Genomic DNA, 19,048 nt, shown 5'->3' on the forward strand with positions numbered 1-19,048 from the left:
CCTGCCAATCCCACATCCAAGGTGACCCACACCTGTGGGACCCCACACACCTGAGCCTCCCCGCCCCAGGACACACCCACACCTGTCCTTCCACCCCACGTCCCCACCCGCGGGGCCGGGCCAGCCCTGCCCTGAGGACACCATGTCCCCCCCAGGGACCCCCGATGTCCCCTCGCCCCGCCGGACCCTCCCGCCAAAACACATCAGATCCCTCATTGATTATTCATGAGGGGGGCGTGGCCGCGCGGGCGCGTAACAGGCGGTGCGCTCTTCCCGTTATGGTGAGGGGGCGTGTCTTGTTTAAATATTCATGAGTGGGGCGGGGACATCGCGGGCGGGAAAAGCCGCGCGCGAGCCGCTCGCGCCCCGCCCCCGTCCCCCCTCCCCCTCGCGCCGAGAGCAGGCGCGGGCGAAAAAGCGGGAAAAATCGTTATTACCAAAAATTCGCCTAAATTCACCTAAAAAAGGGCCGGAGTTGCCAAAAACACGAGCGAAACACCGCTGAAGGGGCACGCTGTTGTCGTCCGTGATCATTTCCTCCCTCCAGCGCGTCTGTGGCCACACTGGCAGCTCCCAAATCGAAAGTTGCTGTGTTGGTTTTTAATATTTGCCAACATTTCTGCTCCCGGCTGAGGCTCCCGAACACAGCTGTGCTGCCTGTACACACCCGCCTCTGCTCCTACGACCAGAACGCCTTTTAACCCCAATAGGTAGCAACATTTGACTGAAATAAGGCTTTGAAGAGTTGAATTTAAATAATAATAATTTTTAAATGGCGGTTTGGGGTTTCTTTCCCCCTCAGGGAGGTTGGTGATCCCGCACCCCCATCCCCTGCTGCTCCCTCAGAGCTCGCTGTGGGCGCCCGGCCGGGGCTGTTTGTGGAGAGGGGGTTTCCCTGAGGTAAAAAGCGGCTGATAAAGTGTTTTATGTGAGTACCATCAACTGTCAGACATCCTCTATGAATTTTCTGTAGGTTTTTGGGGTGCAGGTCCCCCATTTCAGCCCTTTAGCCACGAAGTTTGGGAGCTTGGGGGGGAGAGGGCTCATGGCAGAGGACACAGCCTGGCCCATCCTTTGGCCTAAAGCCTGTCCAAATCTGACCCAAAACCACAGGTAAAAGGCCAAAAATAACCAAAAACAACCCGTTTCATCAAATATTGAAGCCTGAGGAGCAAATCCAGCCTGGAGTGAGGGAAAAAGGGGCAATTTTTAGTGTTTTCCTCCTCTGTTGGGAGCCAGTCCCCTCACACAACCTGGGCGCCATCAACAACAGGGCCAGGAACCCTCAGCTCTGCTTTATACTCACATTATTCTCCAATTTAGGAGCTTTTGGGACCGATTTCCACCATCAATCTTACACAGAGCAGTTATAAATAAAACCACTCTTTTTAAACAAAAGTTTTCAGTGTAGGTTAAGGGTAACAAGGTAACTGCATGGGTGCACTCAGTGTTCTGTCATCCTCCATTTCGCCTTGTGCTTGAAAATGATTATTTTATTTACTTCTATTTTCTTCCACTCTATTTTATTTCCTTTTTATACCATGAAAGACGAGAGAAAAAACGGGAAAAACAAATGAAAACCCCCATCGAGTTAATATTCAAAGCCACTGGGTTTATGCTCGGGGTGCTGAGGAAGGGAAAGGGAAACATCCCAAACCCATCTCCAGAGTAAACACCTTTTTTGCAATAAATGTTTGCCAAATGTTAACACAGGGCTCCGAGAAATATCAGGACTAAAGTGCATCCATTAGCAGGAGTTTAGCGACTGCTTAAGGCCAACGTGGGTGGAAGTTGATGCTTTCTGCCTTGTAAACAAATTAGTTTATAGCCACAAATGAGATGACCCTTCTTAGCTAATATTATGAGTTTAGCTTGTTAAATATTTAACATTTACCTTTCAATTTCCAGTGTGGATTAAGCAGTTCTCCAAACACTGGTGTCCCCAGCAGCAGCTGGAGATGCACAGCCCATTGCCCCGCTCTGGCTCAACTCCCTAAGAAATAAAAACAAAACCACTTTAAGTCAAAGAGGAAGCAAATGGGAGCTTTCAGGAAAGGCTTTAAAACTGGCTGTTTGCACTCCTTTTTATTGACATTAATTTTATCTAGCTCTGCTCTGCGTCAAAACAGCGATAATCAAGTTAACTTTGACCAGATTGCACAGAAACAGACAAATATTAGACAAATCCTTGCCAAAAACCTCGCTGGGGGCAAAATATTTTCCCTTCCACAACTGGAGAGCCAAGGTAAGATTTTTGAAAAAAAATCACAGGAAAAAAAAAAAATTTAAAAATATTTTTAAAAATCCCCACAGCTCCAGACAGAGAGTGGAAAGAGAAGAAAGTATTTTAGGATTGCAACTTTATTTCTAAAGCCTGGATCAGAAATATGCCCCAGATTTAGCCAAGTTTTGTGCTGCCTGGTCATAAACAGGGAATGGGCTGATTTTTATGTGGCACACAGGGGATTTCTATGGAATCCACAATTCTGTGTGTAAAAAATCCCTGCTTTTAGAAGAGAAACATTTTAAATATAATTTTATCTATAGGTGATTTTTCTTCAAGGCCTTTTGTCAATTTCCCCCTCCTAAACCCCTCAACCCACTCATTTTAGCAGCAGTCACAATTCCTCCCAAGCCCTGTGAAAGTTTCCAGCTGCTTTAGCAAGCCAGAAATGTCCCCAGCTAAATTAAAAACGCTCCCAGCGACACAAAGAATTCCTTAAATATAGAATTCCCAGTGTCCCCAGCTCCTGCCAGCCCCGTGTGTTTTTTCCCCAAAATTCCCTGATTTCTCAGCACCAACAGAGCCCTCATTGTGGACAGTGAAAACTTATTTATTTTTCTTTTTATCGAATAAAAATAAAAATAAATTTTTAAAAAATAATAAAATAAATAATAAAATAATAAAAAATAAATAAATAAAAATAAATAAAAAATAAAAATAAATGTATTGAATAAATTTAAATTAAAAAAAAATTCTTTACTAACTAAATAAACGCCTTTCTTTTTCATTTCTTTTTATATCACATTCCATGAGATGAAGCCTTGCACCGACTCGGTGCTGCAGGAAAAGGAGGGTTTGAAGAGTCACTTCAGTGCTTTTGATCTTTGGCTGGCTCCTGCACAATCAGGAATTATCACTCTGAAGGGACGGTGCTGATCCTTTCAATAACAGCATTCTGCTGTTCTGTTGAATAACGAGTGTGACAAATGAAATGTGAATTCCCCCCCAGAGCTGCTCTCCTCACTTTCTGTGCCCTCAGTGCTTTTGCCTCTTCCTCCCCCAAAATCAGCTGAACCCTCCATTCCCCTAGACATTATTTATGTTTAGTATTTCTTTATTTACATATTTCAACACACTGCAATATTATTATAAATTATAATAATTATATTCGTCATATTATTTATTAAAAATACATAATATTTATTATACATATATACATATTATACATATTTATTATTCATATATATATGCAATAATATATAAAAATGCATAATATTTATTATACATATACATACATATTATACATATTTATTATACATAGATATGTGTGTATATATACCATAATATATAAAAATACATAATATTATTTATTATATTATATATTTTATAAGTTTATATAATATAATATAATATAATATAATATAATATAATATAATATAATATAATATAATATAATATAATATATAATTATTATAAATATAATATATATTTATAATATATATAATATATATTATATTATAAATAATTATAATATAATTATTATAAATATTATATTATGTTATATTATATAATATAATATAATATTATATTATATTATATTATATTATATTATATTATATTATATTATAGTATAGTATAGTATAGTATATTATATATATTATATTATATATATTATATTATATTATATTATATTATATTATATTATATTATATTATAGTATAGTATAGTATAGTATAGTATATTATAGTATTATGATGCATTATCATATATTATTATATGTTACATATTGTATATTATTATTAATATATATTATTCTATATTTTGTACTATTTATGCTATAATATATATTTATCTCTTATTTATTTTATATAGTTTATATTATTATTAGATATTATTATATATTATTGTTATAAATGAGTTAGAACACATTTTATTCTTCACGCACTCAAAGTTATTCAGCAGATTGCTTTCAGTGAATCCAAGCAGTTCATCCCGCGGGATTTTCACTCTCAGTGTCTCCCAGGCAGTCGTTTCCTCATTCTGGGCGCCTTTCCCTCCATTAATCACATTTAATGGGCACCGTTTGGTCTCTCCCCAGGCCCGGCTGATGGGAGCGCAGCAATGACCCCGAGCGCGGGCAGCGGCCGCGCCCCGCTCCCCCGGCAGGGGCCCAGGCGGAGCCGCCGCCGCTCCGGCCGCGCCCCGCGCAGCGATTGCCCGGCCCTGGCCGCGCTGGGGGACTTCCAAACGCTTCCCTTGGAGATCTTCCAGATGGTGTTGAATTACCTCTCAGGTGAGGGCCTGATCAGAGACATCAGCACCTGAAATCTACCTTTTAGCTATTTATTTATTGTAAATGTACGTAGCGCTATTGTCACTTTTAGGTCGTTAAAATAATTTCATGTGGTTTCAGATTTTCAGCTTTTTAAGTATGGAAGAACAACCGACCAAGAGTGCAATGATATTTGAACAATATATATTTGGCAATCTATTTGAAGTTGTTTTCTGCCTCTCAAATGTGAAAATTACTCCTTAGATCTCTCAGTTTCTAATCACTCCAGTTCGCTGGCAAAGCAAACCAACAGTAATTAATTTCGGTTTTATTTATAAATCTCATTTCTTGGCCTTGTTCTTTTGAAGCTAGACTGGTGATCAGCACTTTTTCCCTTGCAGTGGGGATTTAGGAGTGTCCTGGGTGTGAAAAACACCAATCACTTGTTTTTTAAAAATCTTAAAAGTTTATTAGTAATAAAATAGTTATTTAAAAAAATAGTAATAAAATTAGAGTAATAAAAATTTGGGCGATGAGGATTAGGACACCAGGAGACAATAAAAAGCAAAGAATTTTGCACGTCTGGATGTTTTTGGGCACTGAGCTGCCAAAACCACGCCTTGTGAACAAAGGAATAACCCTTAAAAGCAACAGCCTGTTGCATATTCATAGATCTCATACCTCATGCATAAATTCCTTGCAAATTAAGATTTTTTTCTGGTTTTTGTCAACTCCTTCCCCTTAATCCTGGTGGTTCATTGGAGAGAAGGTGGAAGAATGTCTTTTCCCATAAGGAGGCTGCAACTCTTTGGGTTTCCTGTCGCTGTTATCTCTGTGCTAAGAGTTTCTTGTTTACCTTTTCTTGAGCTAGTAAAAAAAATATCTCACATCGCAGAGTTTCTATTTTAACATTATGTTATAACCTAAAACTACATTTAACACACTACTTAAGAGAATCAATACAGCACAACTTTCTAACATTACACATCGAATATTCATTGTAATATTTATGAAAATATTTGTGAAAATATTTATGGAAATATTTGTGCCAATCATAAAAGATGCGTTTTTTCACACACTGGGCTTTGCTTTTGCAGTGAAGGACATCAGCATGCTGAGCATGGTGTCCAAAACCATCAGTGGCCGCCTGATTAATTACATCTCCACCTCGTCAGGGAGCCGCCGGCTGCTGCTGCAGGACTTCCACCAGGAGCTCCCTGCCAGGAGAGGAGGAGCCTCCATCCTGGAGCACTACCGAGCTCTAGGTGAGAGCAAAACTCCCTCCAAAGCTGTCTCCTGGCACGTGTATGAACACGGGAATGCTGAGGGTGTGGCCAAAAAAAAAAATAGAGGAGAAAAAAGAATCCCTTCCAGCACTGAGGAATTGCCTGGAATTCTTCCATCATTTCTGAGTTATGGAAAAAAAAAAACCAAACAAACAAAACTCTGCTTGTCACGCCCCTTTGGGTGTCTCAAAATTTCTATGGAATTCACAATTCTGTGTGTAAAAATCCCTGCTTTGAGAAGATAAACATTTTAAATATAATTTTATCTATAGGTATATATTTTATCTATAGGTATATATTTTATTGAAAAAACCCTGCTTGTCCCTCTCCTTCTGAGAGTCCCAAAATTTCTGATTTATTGAAAGAAACCCTGCTTGTCCCACCCCTTCTGAGAGTCCCAAAATTTCTGATTTATTGAAAAAAAACTCTGCTTGTCCCACTCCTTCTGAGAGTCCCAAAATTTCTGATTTATGCAAGAAAACCCCTCGTGTCCTGCCTCTTCTGAGTATCCCAAAATTTCTGATTTATGGAAAAAATCCCCTGCATGTCCCACCTTCTCCAGGTGTCCCAAAACCTCTGATTTAGGGGAAAAACACCAGCTTGTCCTGCCCCTTAAATAAAGGCATTAAATACATTCAATAAAGGCACTAAAGACATTAAATAAAGGTGTTAAAATCCATTAAATAAAGGCATTAAATACATTCAATAAAGGCACTAAAGATTAAATAAAGACATTAAAATATATTAAATAAAGGCATTAAATACATTAAATAAAATCACTAAAGACATTAAATAAATGCATTAAAATACATTAAATCAAAGCATTAAATACATTAAATAAAATCACTAAAGACATTAAATAAATGCATTAAAATACATTAGATAAAGGCACTAAAGACATTAGATAAAGACATTAAATACATTAAATGCATTAAAGACATTAAATCACACAAGGTAAAGGAAAGCTGTTCAAACAATTTCGAATAAAAACCTATTGTAAGCAAACCATGGAGGTTTGGAGGTATCTTAAAGTACCTTTTAATATTTATCTGAGTATTTCCTCTTTAAAAGGAAGCCTGAAACCTTGTAATTCTTTAAAAGAAATCAGCATTGCTTTGTAGTAATCTCACCCAAAATGGCACCTTGTTATTTAAATGTAGGTGTGAGCCCACCCCTGCAGCAGCTGTAGAACACAAAACACATATTTAAAAATATATATATATATAAAATTTTTGGCTGTGTCACAGTGGGAGGCTCAGGGGAAGGTTCCTGGTAGGGCTGGCTGCAAAATCAATATTTACACTGCAGCAGGAATAAACTGCTGGCAAAAAAATCACCTTTGGCTCAGCCCTTTCTTGTCCTCCACACGGTTTTCCCCTGGTGGATGGCTCTGGTGTGGAGCTGAGCTGTCCTAGCAGCTGCTCCTCGGGGAGCTCTCCAAAGCCTGAGCCAGCCCATAAAAAATGGACTTGGCTGAGCTTTGGGGCAGATGAATAAATGATGGCTGTCTGCAGGAATGCTGACACGCTCTGAGCCAGGCGAGAGTCACTTCAGAACCACAGCAAATCCACAAGGTGCTTTCTGACCTTGGGAAAAAATGATGGGGTTTTAGGATTTTTTTCTTCTTTTTTTGAAAAAAATATTTTTTTTTCTTTCTTTCCCCTGGGAAACTCCAGGCTTTTCAGTGCATTCCTTGATTAATTAACAAGCAGTATATATATATTTTATCCTGGTGAAAGGCTTTGAGTGCAAGCTGTTAACCCAGTTTCTGTCAGGAGTGTAGAAGAAATTCTGCTCAACAACCAGCTGTTCCTCAGCATAATGAGCTCCAGACTCTGACATGCCAAACACGAGAATAAATTTCCCTCTCTGCTATGTTTTACATGAAGGAATTTCAGAATATTTGCTTCTTAGAGCATGTGGCTACCCCGAAAAAAAACTGGGGGATGATGTAAGGGGAAAACCAGCACAGAGGTGCAACAAGTTAAACATTCCTGCCAATATTTTGAACAGCTGTAATTCCCAAACCAAGGCAGGAATTTTAATACAGCTCCAACTGTGAGTAACAGGGGCTTTAAACACCACCACGGACAACTTAGAGCGGGTGCAGGGAGCTGGGAACTCCCTGCAAATATTCCTTTGGGAAAAGAAGGCCCTGCTACCCCTGCTCCAAACAAAAATCCCTGCTTCTTCACCCCGTGTTGGGAAAGATGAACGTTTGACAAGAAAGTTTCACAGATATGTGTGGTGTGGGTTCTCTGCTTGTTTTTCCTGCCTCTGGCAGGGTGGGGATTGAGGCACTTGAGAGGATGGTTTGTGTTCACACTCAGGTGTTCATTGTTCCTTCTCAGCGTTCCAGCCTCACAGCACTGAGTTCTGCACTCTCTCATTAGCAAGGCACAAAATGGCCAACTGTCTCTTGCTGCAAGGTCTTTTAAGGCTAAACTAGCCAGTTAAGAAATGACACCTAAATTATTTTCACTTTTAACCCAATCCCAATTATTTTAACCCAATAACTGACCACTCAAAGCCAGCACTGTGGACTTCTCTGTGCAGTTACAAAACACCACCCAAACCCACGGAGAAGAAGGAAGAAGAAGGTGATGAAGAAGGAAGAAGGAGGTGAAGAACAACCTGTCTCCACCCTAAAACCTCCATCTCACCCCATATTTATTTCTATATTCTAAAACCCCAAACTCTACGTTTCCCACCCTGTGCTGTCTCACACTCCTAACCAACTCCACACCCGTAACCCCAGTGCTGTCAGTCAGTTCTGGAAGCTTTCTCCACAGCCTCAGGTCAAGTGCAGTGCTCTGCTGTGGGTCTGTGCCTTTCAGCACAGAAAATTTAAAATTCTCAGCATCCAGAGCTCCAACGGTATCCCAGAAAGATCCCTGGGTGTAGAGAATAGAGATGGAAGCAAGTTTTGATACAGAAGAACAATAAATGCCTAAATTGACAATTCCTGAGCCAGTCTTGCTGGACAACTAAGAAAGCAAAGCTTAAATCGAGTTGGAAGGAGGTTTTATGACCAGAGCAAAGAATATGTTGGCCACAAAGAAAAAAGATGTTTTTACCAAGCAGAAATAGGTCTTAGGAAAAGCAGAAAGATACCACAGGCAAGCAATCATGTTGATGTGGCAAGTAGAAAAAAAAGGTCTAAGAATTTACCACTGTAAGAAAAGAGAAAAACAACTTAAAGCTTAAAGTGTAACTCATGTGATTGGACAATATTGACCATAATATGGTAATGATAGTAGTTGTGATAGGCTAGAGGTAACAGTAACGGGATTGATTGATTGATTGATTGATTATGGATTGAGATGCTCAGCAAAGGAAAATATGTCATGCAATGGAACCAAAACTAAAGGGTCTTCAGGCTTGCCTATAACTGCAGTTAGATATGTATACATGGTTATATATAGGCAAGTTTTTAATATATATATATATAGTTATATATAAGGGTTTTTCCTCCCTGAAAATTGAGGGTTTTCACCCTTGAAAATGAAGATTTTCCTCCCTGAAAAATGGGGTTTTCCTCCCTGAAAATTCGTCTTTTTCCTCCCTGAAAATGATCTTTTACTCCTGGAGTCCCCCATCTCTGGTCACAGGCTCTTACAACCTCGGAGCAGCAGCATTTTCTCCGTATTTGCATTTTCAAGCTGCATTATTATTTTTTTAATTAGTTTAATCTCTGTATCTCCATTTCCAGGCTGTATTACTATTATTTTTTTTCCCCTGAGGATGCTCCAGCAGTGTCTGAGCACCCCCAGAGCTGTGTGTTGCCCCCCTCTGCCACAGGGCTGCTGCTCAAGAGGTGCACGCTGCTGCTGCCCACCAGGGACAGGCTCAAGTACGTGCACAAGGTGCTCTCAGGGGTAAGTCTGAGGCCAAGATGGGTTTTTTTTACCTTTTCTTTTATATACCTTTCATAGAAATCTTATTATTATTTTATATCCATATTCATTGTATTAATTTTATAATTAAAATTCCATTATTTAAAAAAAATTTAAATTTTAAAATCCTTTTACAATTTATTTATTTATTTTAATATTGATTTAATAGTAATATTTACATTAATATTTACATTGATCTTCACATTAATATTTATATTAATGTTTATATCAATATAAATATTAATATGCAATCCAACATTTATATTAATTTTTAATTTTATATTACTATAATAATGTACTTTAAATTATAATTGTCATTATATATAATATATATAGTTATAATAATTATAATTATTAATTATATTAATATTTTTTTAAAATCAGAGATTTGGCCCATGCAGGGGGGAATTCCATGGATTATCCATGAGATATCCATGAATTATTTGGCCCATCCAGGGGGAGATTCCATGGATTATCCATGAGATATCCATGAATTATTTGGCCCATTCAGATGGGAATTCCATGGATTATCCACAGAATATCCATGGATTATTTGGCCCATCCTTGTTAGAGCTGCTCATTTGTAAGGTCTATAAATTTATTCTCCATCTATGGCGTGTGTGCATTTTGGTGCATTCCACCTTGGTGAAGTGGATCCTTATTAAAATCCTGAGGTAAAACCCCCTTATCCATGTTCTGGTGCCTTTGGTTTGTTAATTTGATATTTTGTTAATTTTGAGATTTTTTTTCGGGTGGTGTATTCATGAGTGTACACAAATTTTTGGGTTTTTCCTCCCTGAAAATTGGGGTTTTCTTCCCTAAAAATGGGCTGTTTTGTCCCTGAAAATTGGGGCTTTCTTCCCTAAAAATGGGCTTTTTCGTCCCTGAAAATGGGGGTTTTCATCCCTGAAAACTGGGTTTTTCCTCCTTCAAAACTGGGCTTTTCCTCCCCAAAAATGGAGGCTTTTCTCCCCGAAAATTGAGTTTTCCACCCTGAAAATTGGGTTTTTCTTCCCCAAACCCTTTTGTCACTGCCAGTTTTGACTCAAACCCCTAAAGCACCTCCCATAACCCATTCCAGTACCTCATTCCCACAACATTCCCATAGCTCACACCGAGAGGGGAGGGAATCCTGCTGCACCTCTCTGAACTGAGGAACTCGAGGGCCACGGAGCATTTCCAATCAGGGCAATTAATGATTGACTAATTAGGACAAACCACGGCTCTTTTTGCCCTTGCAGGTTTCCTGTTTCAAGCTGAATGGTTGTGCCAGTCCCCTGCACTGCCTGGGGCTGCAGTGCTACGGGGTCTTCTTACAGGTACAGTATCCCCATGCACACAAGGCAAGTAGCACGAATAAAAAAAGAAAATTCATCCATTTTTCTAAATTATTCTGTGTTTTGCAAGATTTTTTTAAAGCATAAACTGGTTGGTTTTTTTTTTTTTTTTTTTTTTTTTGTGTGTGTGTTTTGGGGTGATGTTGATTCATGCAGTTCTCTGGGTTTTCCTTCCTGTGCTGGAAGTTGCTGATTTGACTGCTGAGGATTTCTTGGCCTGGATTTCACTCCCAGCCAGTCTGGGTTTTTTTAATTAGCAATTTATTACCTAAGAAGACAGGGGAGAAAGGGAGAATTTTATCACACAGCCCCAAATTCACTGGTCAAGAGCAGAGATGCTTTAGCTTCCAGGGAAATGGCTCCACACATCAAAGGCCAGAACAGTTTCTGCTTGTGGTAGCTTAAAATGAATGTAAACCAAACATAAAAATTAAAATCCTGTCTTAGAAGAGCAGGGGATTATTAGTGCTGGGACATTTTGTAGCAAACCCCGTCCACATAAAAGGCCACAAATCAGATTTTAGGGCACTCTCAGCAGTTTTTGATTCTGGGAGGCATCAGGCTGATGAATCCCTGCTTTCTAATGCTTCAAATCATATTAGAAAGTTTATTTTCTGGCCAATTTCACTATCAAATCCTTAAGCACCACCTGATGAATCCCTGCTTTCTAATGCTTCAAATCATGTAAGAAAATTTCTTTTCTGGCCAATTCCAAGTAAGCACCTCCACTCAGGTATGACCCAGCCCTCCCTCTCCTGGGAGACTGCAGGATAAAATTGGGTTTATCTGCTGGGAGTGATGGCTTCGGGAACGGAATTTCTGCTCAACCTCCTCAATTCCAGCCCGTTTCCCCTCCAGATCCTGACCGCGGGCTGGGATGAGCTCGAGTGCCACCGGGTGTTCAACTTCCTCTGGGAGCTCAGCAATTTAGCCCGGAAGGTGCAGACGGTTGTCAGCAGCAAACCAGGTAACTCCGAGCAGCCAGCAGCCCCAAAAACCCAAAAGCGCCAGCTCGGAGAGGGGGAAACGGCTCCTGGCTGTGGGATTGAGGGTGGTTTGGAACTCCCTGACCCCGCTGGGAGTTCTGTGGGCATCCTACAGCTTCACCTGATGGACACGGCTCCTCCCCAAGAGCAGCTTTTGTCTCTGAATTGATTTGTCTTGAGAGGCCTTTAGGGATTTTAAGTCATCCCGTTATCAATGCAAAGCGCCGCTTGTGTCTTCACGTCGGTTGTGGATTTGAATCTTTCCTACCCTACAACAATGAAGTCAATGGGAAAGGAATTAGAGATAAAAATTAGCAATAAAATGAAGCATAAAAAGTGAGGTTTAACGTTTCTGAAGCCCAGCACGGATGGGACAAATGCCTCTCAAGGAATTCTCCCATTTCCCAACAGAGAACAAGGGATTTCTGAGGAACCCTCCATCCACAGCCACACCACCCTTCCTCCCACTGCCAAACCCCAGAAACCAAACCCCGCAGGGGAAAACACCAAAACCCAGGAAGCGAGAGACAAAACCCGAATTAAGCACGTTACAAAAACCCCCTCCTTTCCCTGCTGTGCAGGGAGGCAGGGCTGGGGAAGGGCTGAGCGCCGCCGGTGTTTTCCAGGCAGTGCCCGGCGGCTGGAGCTGCGGATCCGCCTGTTCTGCCGGGGGGTGCTGCTGTCGCCCGGGAGCCGCCGCAGCGACTGCGCCTTCTGGCTCACTCGCATCCTCAAGCCCTGGCCCATGGTCAACCAGGCCCGCCTGCTCTACATCATCTTCGGGCCCGTGTCCTCCCGCGATGGTGAGCAAAGGGAGCGCCCCCGGGAGGAGCTTGTCTGGGCAGGAAAGCCCAAAAGATGGGATTGTGTTGGAATGGTGGAGTCGTGGAATGGCTTGGGGTGGGAAGGGACATTGAAGCTCATCTGGTGTCACCGCGGCCGTGGGCAGGGACACCTCCCACTGTCCCAAAGCAGGGCTGTCCCAAATGGGGTGCTCCAAACCCCATCCAGCCTGGCCTGGGACGCTTGCAGGGATGAGGCAGCCGCAGCTGCTCTGGGAAATCCATCCCAGCCCCTCACCACCCTCACAGGATCCCCCCGTGAGGATGGAAGGGAAGGAATTCCTTCCTAAAACCCAACCTGAACCTGCCCTCTGTCCATCTTGAAGCCATTGGAGCCAATGCATTGCCTGGGAAAAAATTGTTCTGCTCAACCAGACATCACTTACATACAGAAAATATATTTATATAAATATTTAAATATCTAATAATAATATATTTTAAATTATATGTTTTCACACAGAAATTATATAAATTATGCACACAAACACACATATCTATAAGTTACAATTCAATGAAGAAATGAAATGACACCTCTGTTCCTCTCTTCTCCCTACTTGGGGAGACTTGACTCAAATCCATCTCAAAGGAGCACCCATTTCCCTGCAGGAAAACACGTTTTTTCACTTCATTATTAAACCTGGGTTTCTTTAAGTTGGACTCACTGTCCCTACTGAAGTGACAGATGGAAAATAATCACAAAGCCTCAGTGGTGTCACCTGAATTCCTCTCCTCTGCCTCTGCTGTGAGGCTCAGTTTAGCACCTTCCTTGTTTAAAAACTGTCACTCACTAGCAGTTGTGATTGATATATCACCCAGGACACGTGGTCTGGCAGAAAATGATAGAAGGACCAACAGACGAGACCAGTCTGAAGGGTTTAGCTGATGCAATTAAGCTGCTGTATGGTACAGAAGCTAGAGAATGGACAGCAGATGATGTTATCAGTCTTGTGGATGAGCTGTCAGGTGTGTTTTTGCTTTTATCATTAATCCCTGGGATTATGGATCCTCACGTCCTCCAAACCCAGCTGTGTGCTGCAAAATTCCTCTCAGTAGCTGTGGCTTAGCTGGAGAAGTCATCACACTGGGAAGCCAGGCTGGGATGAGACAAACCCAGTTTGTTTTACACATCCAGGCTGTCTTTCCCCGTGGAGAAATCTTTTAAGAACCCATGCAGACCTTTAAAACTCAAATCTTGCCTTGAATTATTCAGGAAACGTTGTCCAAACACGGAGTTTGCTCAGGCAAAATTCTCCTGAGCAATTTTTGCCAGCTACACTGAGAGTTTTGGCTGTGTCCCAGAGCTGGTGGGGAGAGCTCCAACCATCCCTGGTAGGGATTATTTGTGCAATTTCACTGCTCCTTTTCTGCTCAGAGGTTGTTGGACTATACCCTTTTCTGACCCAGAGATGGAGCAGCTGAGAGGTGTTTTAAGAACTTTTATTCTATTTTTAGTTTCATGAGAAGGGTGAGACAATACGGGTGGTATAATTCACCCCATTACAATTAGAAGCCAACTACTTCCTAATTAAAATACACTATAAATGTTTTTTACCCTATCAGCTTTAGCCACACTATGTTGTAAATGTCTTAAAGCTAATTATCTAAAATTACTCCTTGTAGGTCTTGGTACAAAACATCTTTGGTAATTCCATTTCTCTAAAATATCTGCTCTTATAAATAAGACCATCCTTCAAAACTTATTTCTAGTTCCATTTTTCTCTCAGCACTGTCTTATTCTATAGCATTTCTAAGTTAATATTCCTTATCTCAAAGTTTGCATACAAACACACACTATGTAAACCTTCTGTCAAGTTCTGAGCATTTTCTCTAAATCCATTTGGCTGAAATCCTCTCTCCCCTCGCTCCAAAGTCGTTCCCCAGGAGTGGCTGATGGAGAACAACGCTCGGCTGCTGCTCCTGAGTGGGAACAGCATCTGCTTCACCTTCATGGCCAGCAAAGCTGTGAATGGCAGGGCTGTGGAGCTGGCCAGGCTCATGGTCTTCATGGTTCTGGTGAGTACAGCTCAGCCTCTTTGCCCCACATTTGCTGCCTCAGGCTGGAAAAATCTTTCCCTCACTGCTCCCATGCCGCACTATGACACAAAATAACTCACACGCTCACGCTGGATGCAAAAGAGGGGGAAAAAGAGGAAGTTTTATTTCTGACTGTGGGAGTCCAGGACATCCCTCTGCCTGCCCTGGCTGGCTCGAGACCCTGGCACGAAGGCAAAAACACCTGTGGCTTTGATTTTAGCCCGTGGAAAAAACTGCCAACTCTGTGTGAGGAATTACAAACCACAAGGGTTTGAGCAGTGTGGTAGTTGAATTAACAAAGGGTGGAAAAGCAGAATTTTGGGGCTTTTTAGAATGGGGTTCAGGGGACAAGATGGAGAGATTTGGGCATGTCCTGACCTTCTTCTCCTTTTTGCCCTCCATGTCTCGCTGTGCTGGTGACACTTTTCATTGGTTTAAGGCACAGACACACTGTCCAACATCAATGACAGATATTGGCACGTTACTGTAACCACAGCACACGGAGTTTTTGGTATAAAATGTGAACACTGCCCTGAGGGCAGACAGAATGCCATGGCCGAGCTGCTGGACAGAGCTCAGCAGGGCAGAGAGAGAATGTTCTAGATAAAAACTGTGGTTTAAATCCTTCCTCTGCCCTCCAGGTGTGTGAGAAGGACTTGTACTGCATGGACTGGGCAGTGAGGATGATGCAGAAGGTCTGCAAGGTTTTCAGCTCTCCCTGGGAGAGGAACAACTTCCTGCAGTGCCTGGAGAACTCCTTTGCTCGCATGCTCATGGACATGCTGCAGGCAGTGCTGGCTGGTAAGGCTCACTTTAGCACCAGGAATGTGCCCCTGTTGACACAGTGACCAAATTATCCTTTGGCTCCTTAAAAAGGCAAAAAGCCCCGAAGTTTCTCTCCTCAATTTGGTAAAAAGACACCTCATAAGACCTTTAAGGCTTCACCTCAAACCTGAGGCTTGGTCCTTTGGCCAATTGGACAGAGGCCAAAAAGTCCCACCTCAGTAATTCACTAAGAAAAGAAGAAAACAAAGGAAATTATCTCTTTTGTGGGGTGTTTTTAGCAAGAGCAAAACCCTCTTGTCCCTAGTTTGGTTTTTCTCTGTAAGAGCTTTGTTATTTTCCCTTTTATTAAAACCTTTTCTGTTCCCAACACTACCTCAAAAACCATCCTAGTGGTTTGATGCCATTTGAAGTAGCTGGGCTATCTCAGATGTGGTAAGTTCTCTGAGAGCTCACAAGACCCAGCTTGAAGAAAAACTTATCCCTGGAGCAGTTCTGGAGCAGTTCTGGAGCAGTTCTGGAGCAGTTCTGGAGCCAGCTGTGGCATCCAGAGCAGCCTGGAACCTCCCTCCCTCCCCAGGCAGGGCAGTCCTGCAGAGCCTCAGGGGTTGGAGAACTTAAAATGACAGATCTCCAGAATTTCAGAGTGGTTTGGGTGGGAAGGGACCTTGAAGTTCATCCAGTGCCAGCCCTGCCATGGCAGGGACACCTCCCACTGTCCCAGGTGCTCCAAGCCCTGTCCAGCCTGGCCTTGGGCACTGCCAGGGATCCAGGGGCAGCCACAGCCAATCTGGGCAACAAAAATAACCAAGCAAGTGTCATCTTTGGGAAGAGATATTTATTTAAAATTTATTTTAAATTATTATATAATTATTATATATTATATTTTCTTATATTAATTTTAATATATTTATTATATCACTAATATTATTATTACTCTTATTAATTTTAAACTTATTTTAAATTACTACATTTTTAAGGGATTCCTGGTGCCACGGATGGTGAAACCAGCAGTGGTTTAAAATCTGTCCCACCACAAAGCTGGGCCCAAGGTCCCTTTGGGCTGAGCCTAAACCTGCACCAGCTGCAGCTGCTGCCTGTCCTCAGCCCTGCTGGAGCCTCAGGGCTCAGCCCAGCTGAGCTGGAGTGAGGAACACCTAAGGGAGCTCAGCTCAGCCCAGCCCAGCCCAACCCAGCCCAGCCCAGCCCAGCCCAGCCCAGCTCAGCCCAGCCCAGCCCAGCTCAGCTCAGCCCAGCCCAGCCCAGCCCAGCCCAGCCCAGCCCAGCCCAGCTCAGCTCAGCCCAGCCCAGCCCAGCCCAGCCCAGCCCAGCCCAGCCCAGCCCAGCTCAGCTCAGCTCAGCCCAGCCCAGCTCAGCCCAGCCCAGCCCAGCCCAGCCCAGCTCAGCCCAGCCCAGCCCAGCTCAGCCCAGCTCAGCCCAGCCCAGCCCAGCTCAGCTCAGCCCAGCCCAGCCCAGCCCAGCCCAGCCCAGCCCAGCCCAGCCCAGCTCAGCCCAGCCCAGCCCAGCTCAGCCCAGCCCAGCCCAGCCCAGCCCAGCCCAGCCCAACCCAGCCCAGCCCAGCTCAGCCCAGCCCAGCTCAGCTCCTTGTCCTGGCTCTTCCAGGAGTTCCTCCTGTGCTGCCTGGGCCGAGGCTGAGGATAAAGCCCAGCCCAGAGCTCAGGCTGCTGCCCCCCTCTGCTGGGAGCTGTGCCTCGGGGGGATTCACCTCCTGAGCTTCCCTGCGTGAATTCCTTCATTTCACTCCTCCTTTTCTGTGCCCTGCCAGGGGACAGGGATGAGGAGGACAGCAGCTTCCTGAACCTGTTCCACCTGATGAATGCACAGGCCAGCTTCCACAAGGAAATCCTCTCCGTGGCCATGGGCAGCAGCAGCAGCAGCACCTGAGCTCCACGGAGCCCTCCTCTGTCCCTGCCTGATTCCTCTTGCTTTTCCTTTGAACTAGTGCAGAGAAGTCTCGGGTTATTCCTGACATTCCCATCCCAGTAGGAGCTGGGGTGGCAGAGGTTGGGCCCATCCGTGCCAGGCCAGCTGAGTGAGCTCATGGAGGGCTTGGGGAGTGGAATTCCATTCCCTGTGCTCTTCTCCTCCAGGGAACAGGGCTGGGAACACAATCTGCATTCTTTTCCCACTGTGCATGTTTGCACACACAATAAAAATGACATGGTTTCCACAGCTGATGTGCAGACACCAGCTGAAGCTCATGTTGTCTTAGCTCAGAACCCAAAACATTCTGAGCTCTTAAATTTCTTTTCTCTTGGGAATCTGAGGAGAAAGGGAGGGATGGGATTTGAGGAGCTGCATTTTTCCAAGGTCTCTGACTCAGGCTCTGTGGCAGAAATGCTCCGTAGTTTGTACATTCAGCTTTGGGGAAAGGTGATTTCTGAAAGCAATTCCAGTGCTTTGATCAACCAAGGCATTTCCTCCTCTCAATCTCCAGGTTTTATAAAGCAAAAGAAACTTCAAATCTCTCCCCCTGCCCCAGGTAGCAACTGTTGAAGTGTTTTAGGATTTAGCCAAGTTGAAGACACCCATTAAACACATTAAATTAGAACACTGGTTCATTAATGGATAAATGTTTGCTGCTCAGAGAAGGGTTTGATTTTCTGCTCTGTTGCCTTCCAGACAAACCCCTGTGCTGGCAATAAAAGGCTCTCACGCTCTCTGTGCTGTTTGCAGCCTCCAGGTTCCTGAAGAGCCGCCTTCCCCACCCGAATATTCCCTTCCCAAGCCTCCCAGGCTTCCCTCAGCACTTCCCACATTTAGCTCGGGAATTGCGGGAACAGCTGCAGCGGGGCCGGTTTATCCCAGCTGCCCCCACCTGCCCCCATCAGCCGCAGCCTGGGAGCAGCTCGGGAACTGCTCCGAAGTTGGTGCGCTCAAAATCCCGGCGGCGTTTGTGGAATCCACAATTCCAGGCAGGATCTGGCTCCGGGACATCCCTCGGCGGTGGTGCCGGTAGATGGCAGAGGTGAAACCTTCCCTGAGCGCGACAGCTGCTGGAAAACGCTGCGAACATCCCTTTTTTTTTTTTTTTTTTTTTTTTTTTTTTCCCTGGCTGCTCGAAGGTGACGTTTTAAGGGCGCTGCAACGCTGCACGCTGTACGTGATTTCTGAAGCGAGAGAAATTCCAGGCTCTGCTTTCCACCCGGGGAACCGAACGTGTCCGGACTCATTCCCAGTGAAGCCGAAATTTGAGGATAAAACAGCCGCGATGTGAGGCCAGCGACGGGAAAACGCCGCCAGGAATGTCCAGCCCAGATCCTTGTCTCTCCCTCCATCCTCAAGAGCCGCTCCCGGTCAATAATCCCGGATGGGAGCAGGAGAAGGAGCAGAGCCCGGCCCTTTGTGTGTCCCCGTCCCGCCGTGT

At 43.6% G+C, this 19,048-nt stretch overlaps 1 protein-coding gene across 4 annotated transcripts; it reads left to right on the forward strand.

Moving 5' to 3' along the window:
- The first annotated feature begins 336 nt into the window (after positions 1 to 336).
- On the forward strand, positions 337 to 18,346 carry FBXO47 (F-box protein 47). 4 transcript variants are annotated; one of them, XM_054000143.1, is made up of 12 exons: positions 337 to 710; positions 803 to 928; positions 4,323 to 4,517; positions 5,594 to 5,761; positions 9,584 to 9,660; positions 10,920 to 10,997; positions 11,874 to 11,982; positions 12,628 to 12,804; positions 13,660 to 13,806; positions 14,714 to 14,856; positions 15,519 to 15,678; positions 17,447 to 18,346. In XM_054000143.1, exons 3-12 carry the CDS (start codon positions 4,346 to 4,348, stop codon positions 17,563 to 17,565), a joined length of 1,350 nt encoding a protein of 449 aa, XP_053856118.1. In that variant the 5' UTR covers positions 337 to 710; positions 803 to 928; positions 4,323 to 4,345; the 3' UTR covers positions 17,566 to 18,346. The 4 variants fall into 4 exon arrangements, with proteins under 4 accessions (XP_053856118.1, XP_053856119.1, XP_053856121.1 ...); XM_054000144.1 differs by having other exon boundaries at positions 803 to 900; XM_054000146.1 differs by lacking the exon at positions 13,660 to 13,806.
- The last annotated feature ends 702 nt before the right edge of the window (positions 18,347 to 19,048 follow it).

This window comes from Vidua macroura, chromosome 27 (assembly GCF_024509145.1).
Source record: "Vidua macroura isolate BioBank_ID:100142 chromosome 27, ASM2450914v1, whole genome shotgun sequence".
In the NCBI taxonomy this organism is placed as follows: domain Eukaryota; kingdom Metazoa; phylum Chordata; class Aves; order Passeriformes; family Viduidae; genus Vidua; species Vidua macroura.

Bases quoted from the DNA above. Each gene is read 5' to 3' on its own strand.
- FBXO47 (XM_054000143.1), top strand. From the start codon at position 4,346: ATGACCCCGAGCGCGGGCAGCGGCCGCGCCCCGCTCCCCCGGCAGGGG. The intron at 5,762-9,583 runs GTGAGAGCAAAA...CCTCTGCCACAG, and splicing joins GGAGCACTACCGAGCTCTAG to GGCTGCTGCTCAAGAGGTGC. The intron at 10,998-11,873 runs GTACAGTATCCC...TTTCCCCTCCAG, and splicing joins GCTACGGGGTCTTCTTACAG to ATCCTGACCGCGGGCTGGGA.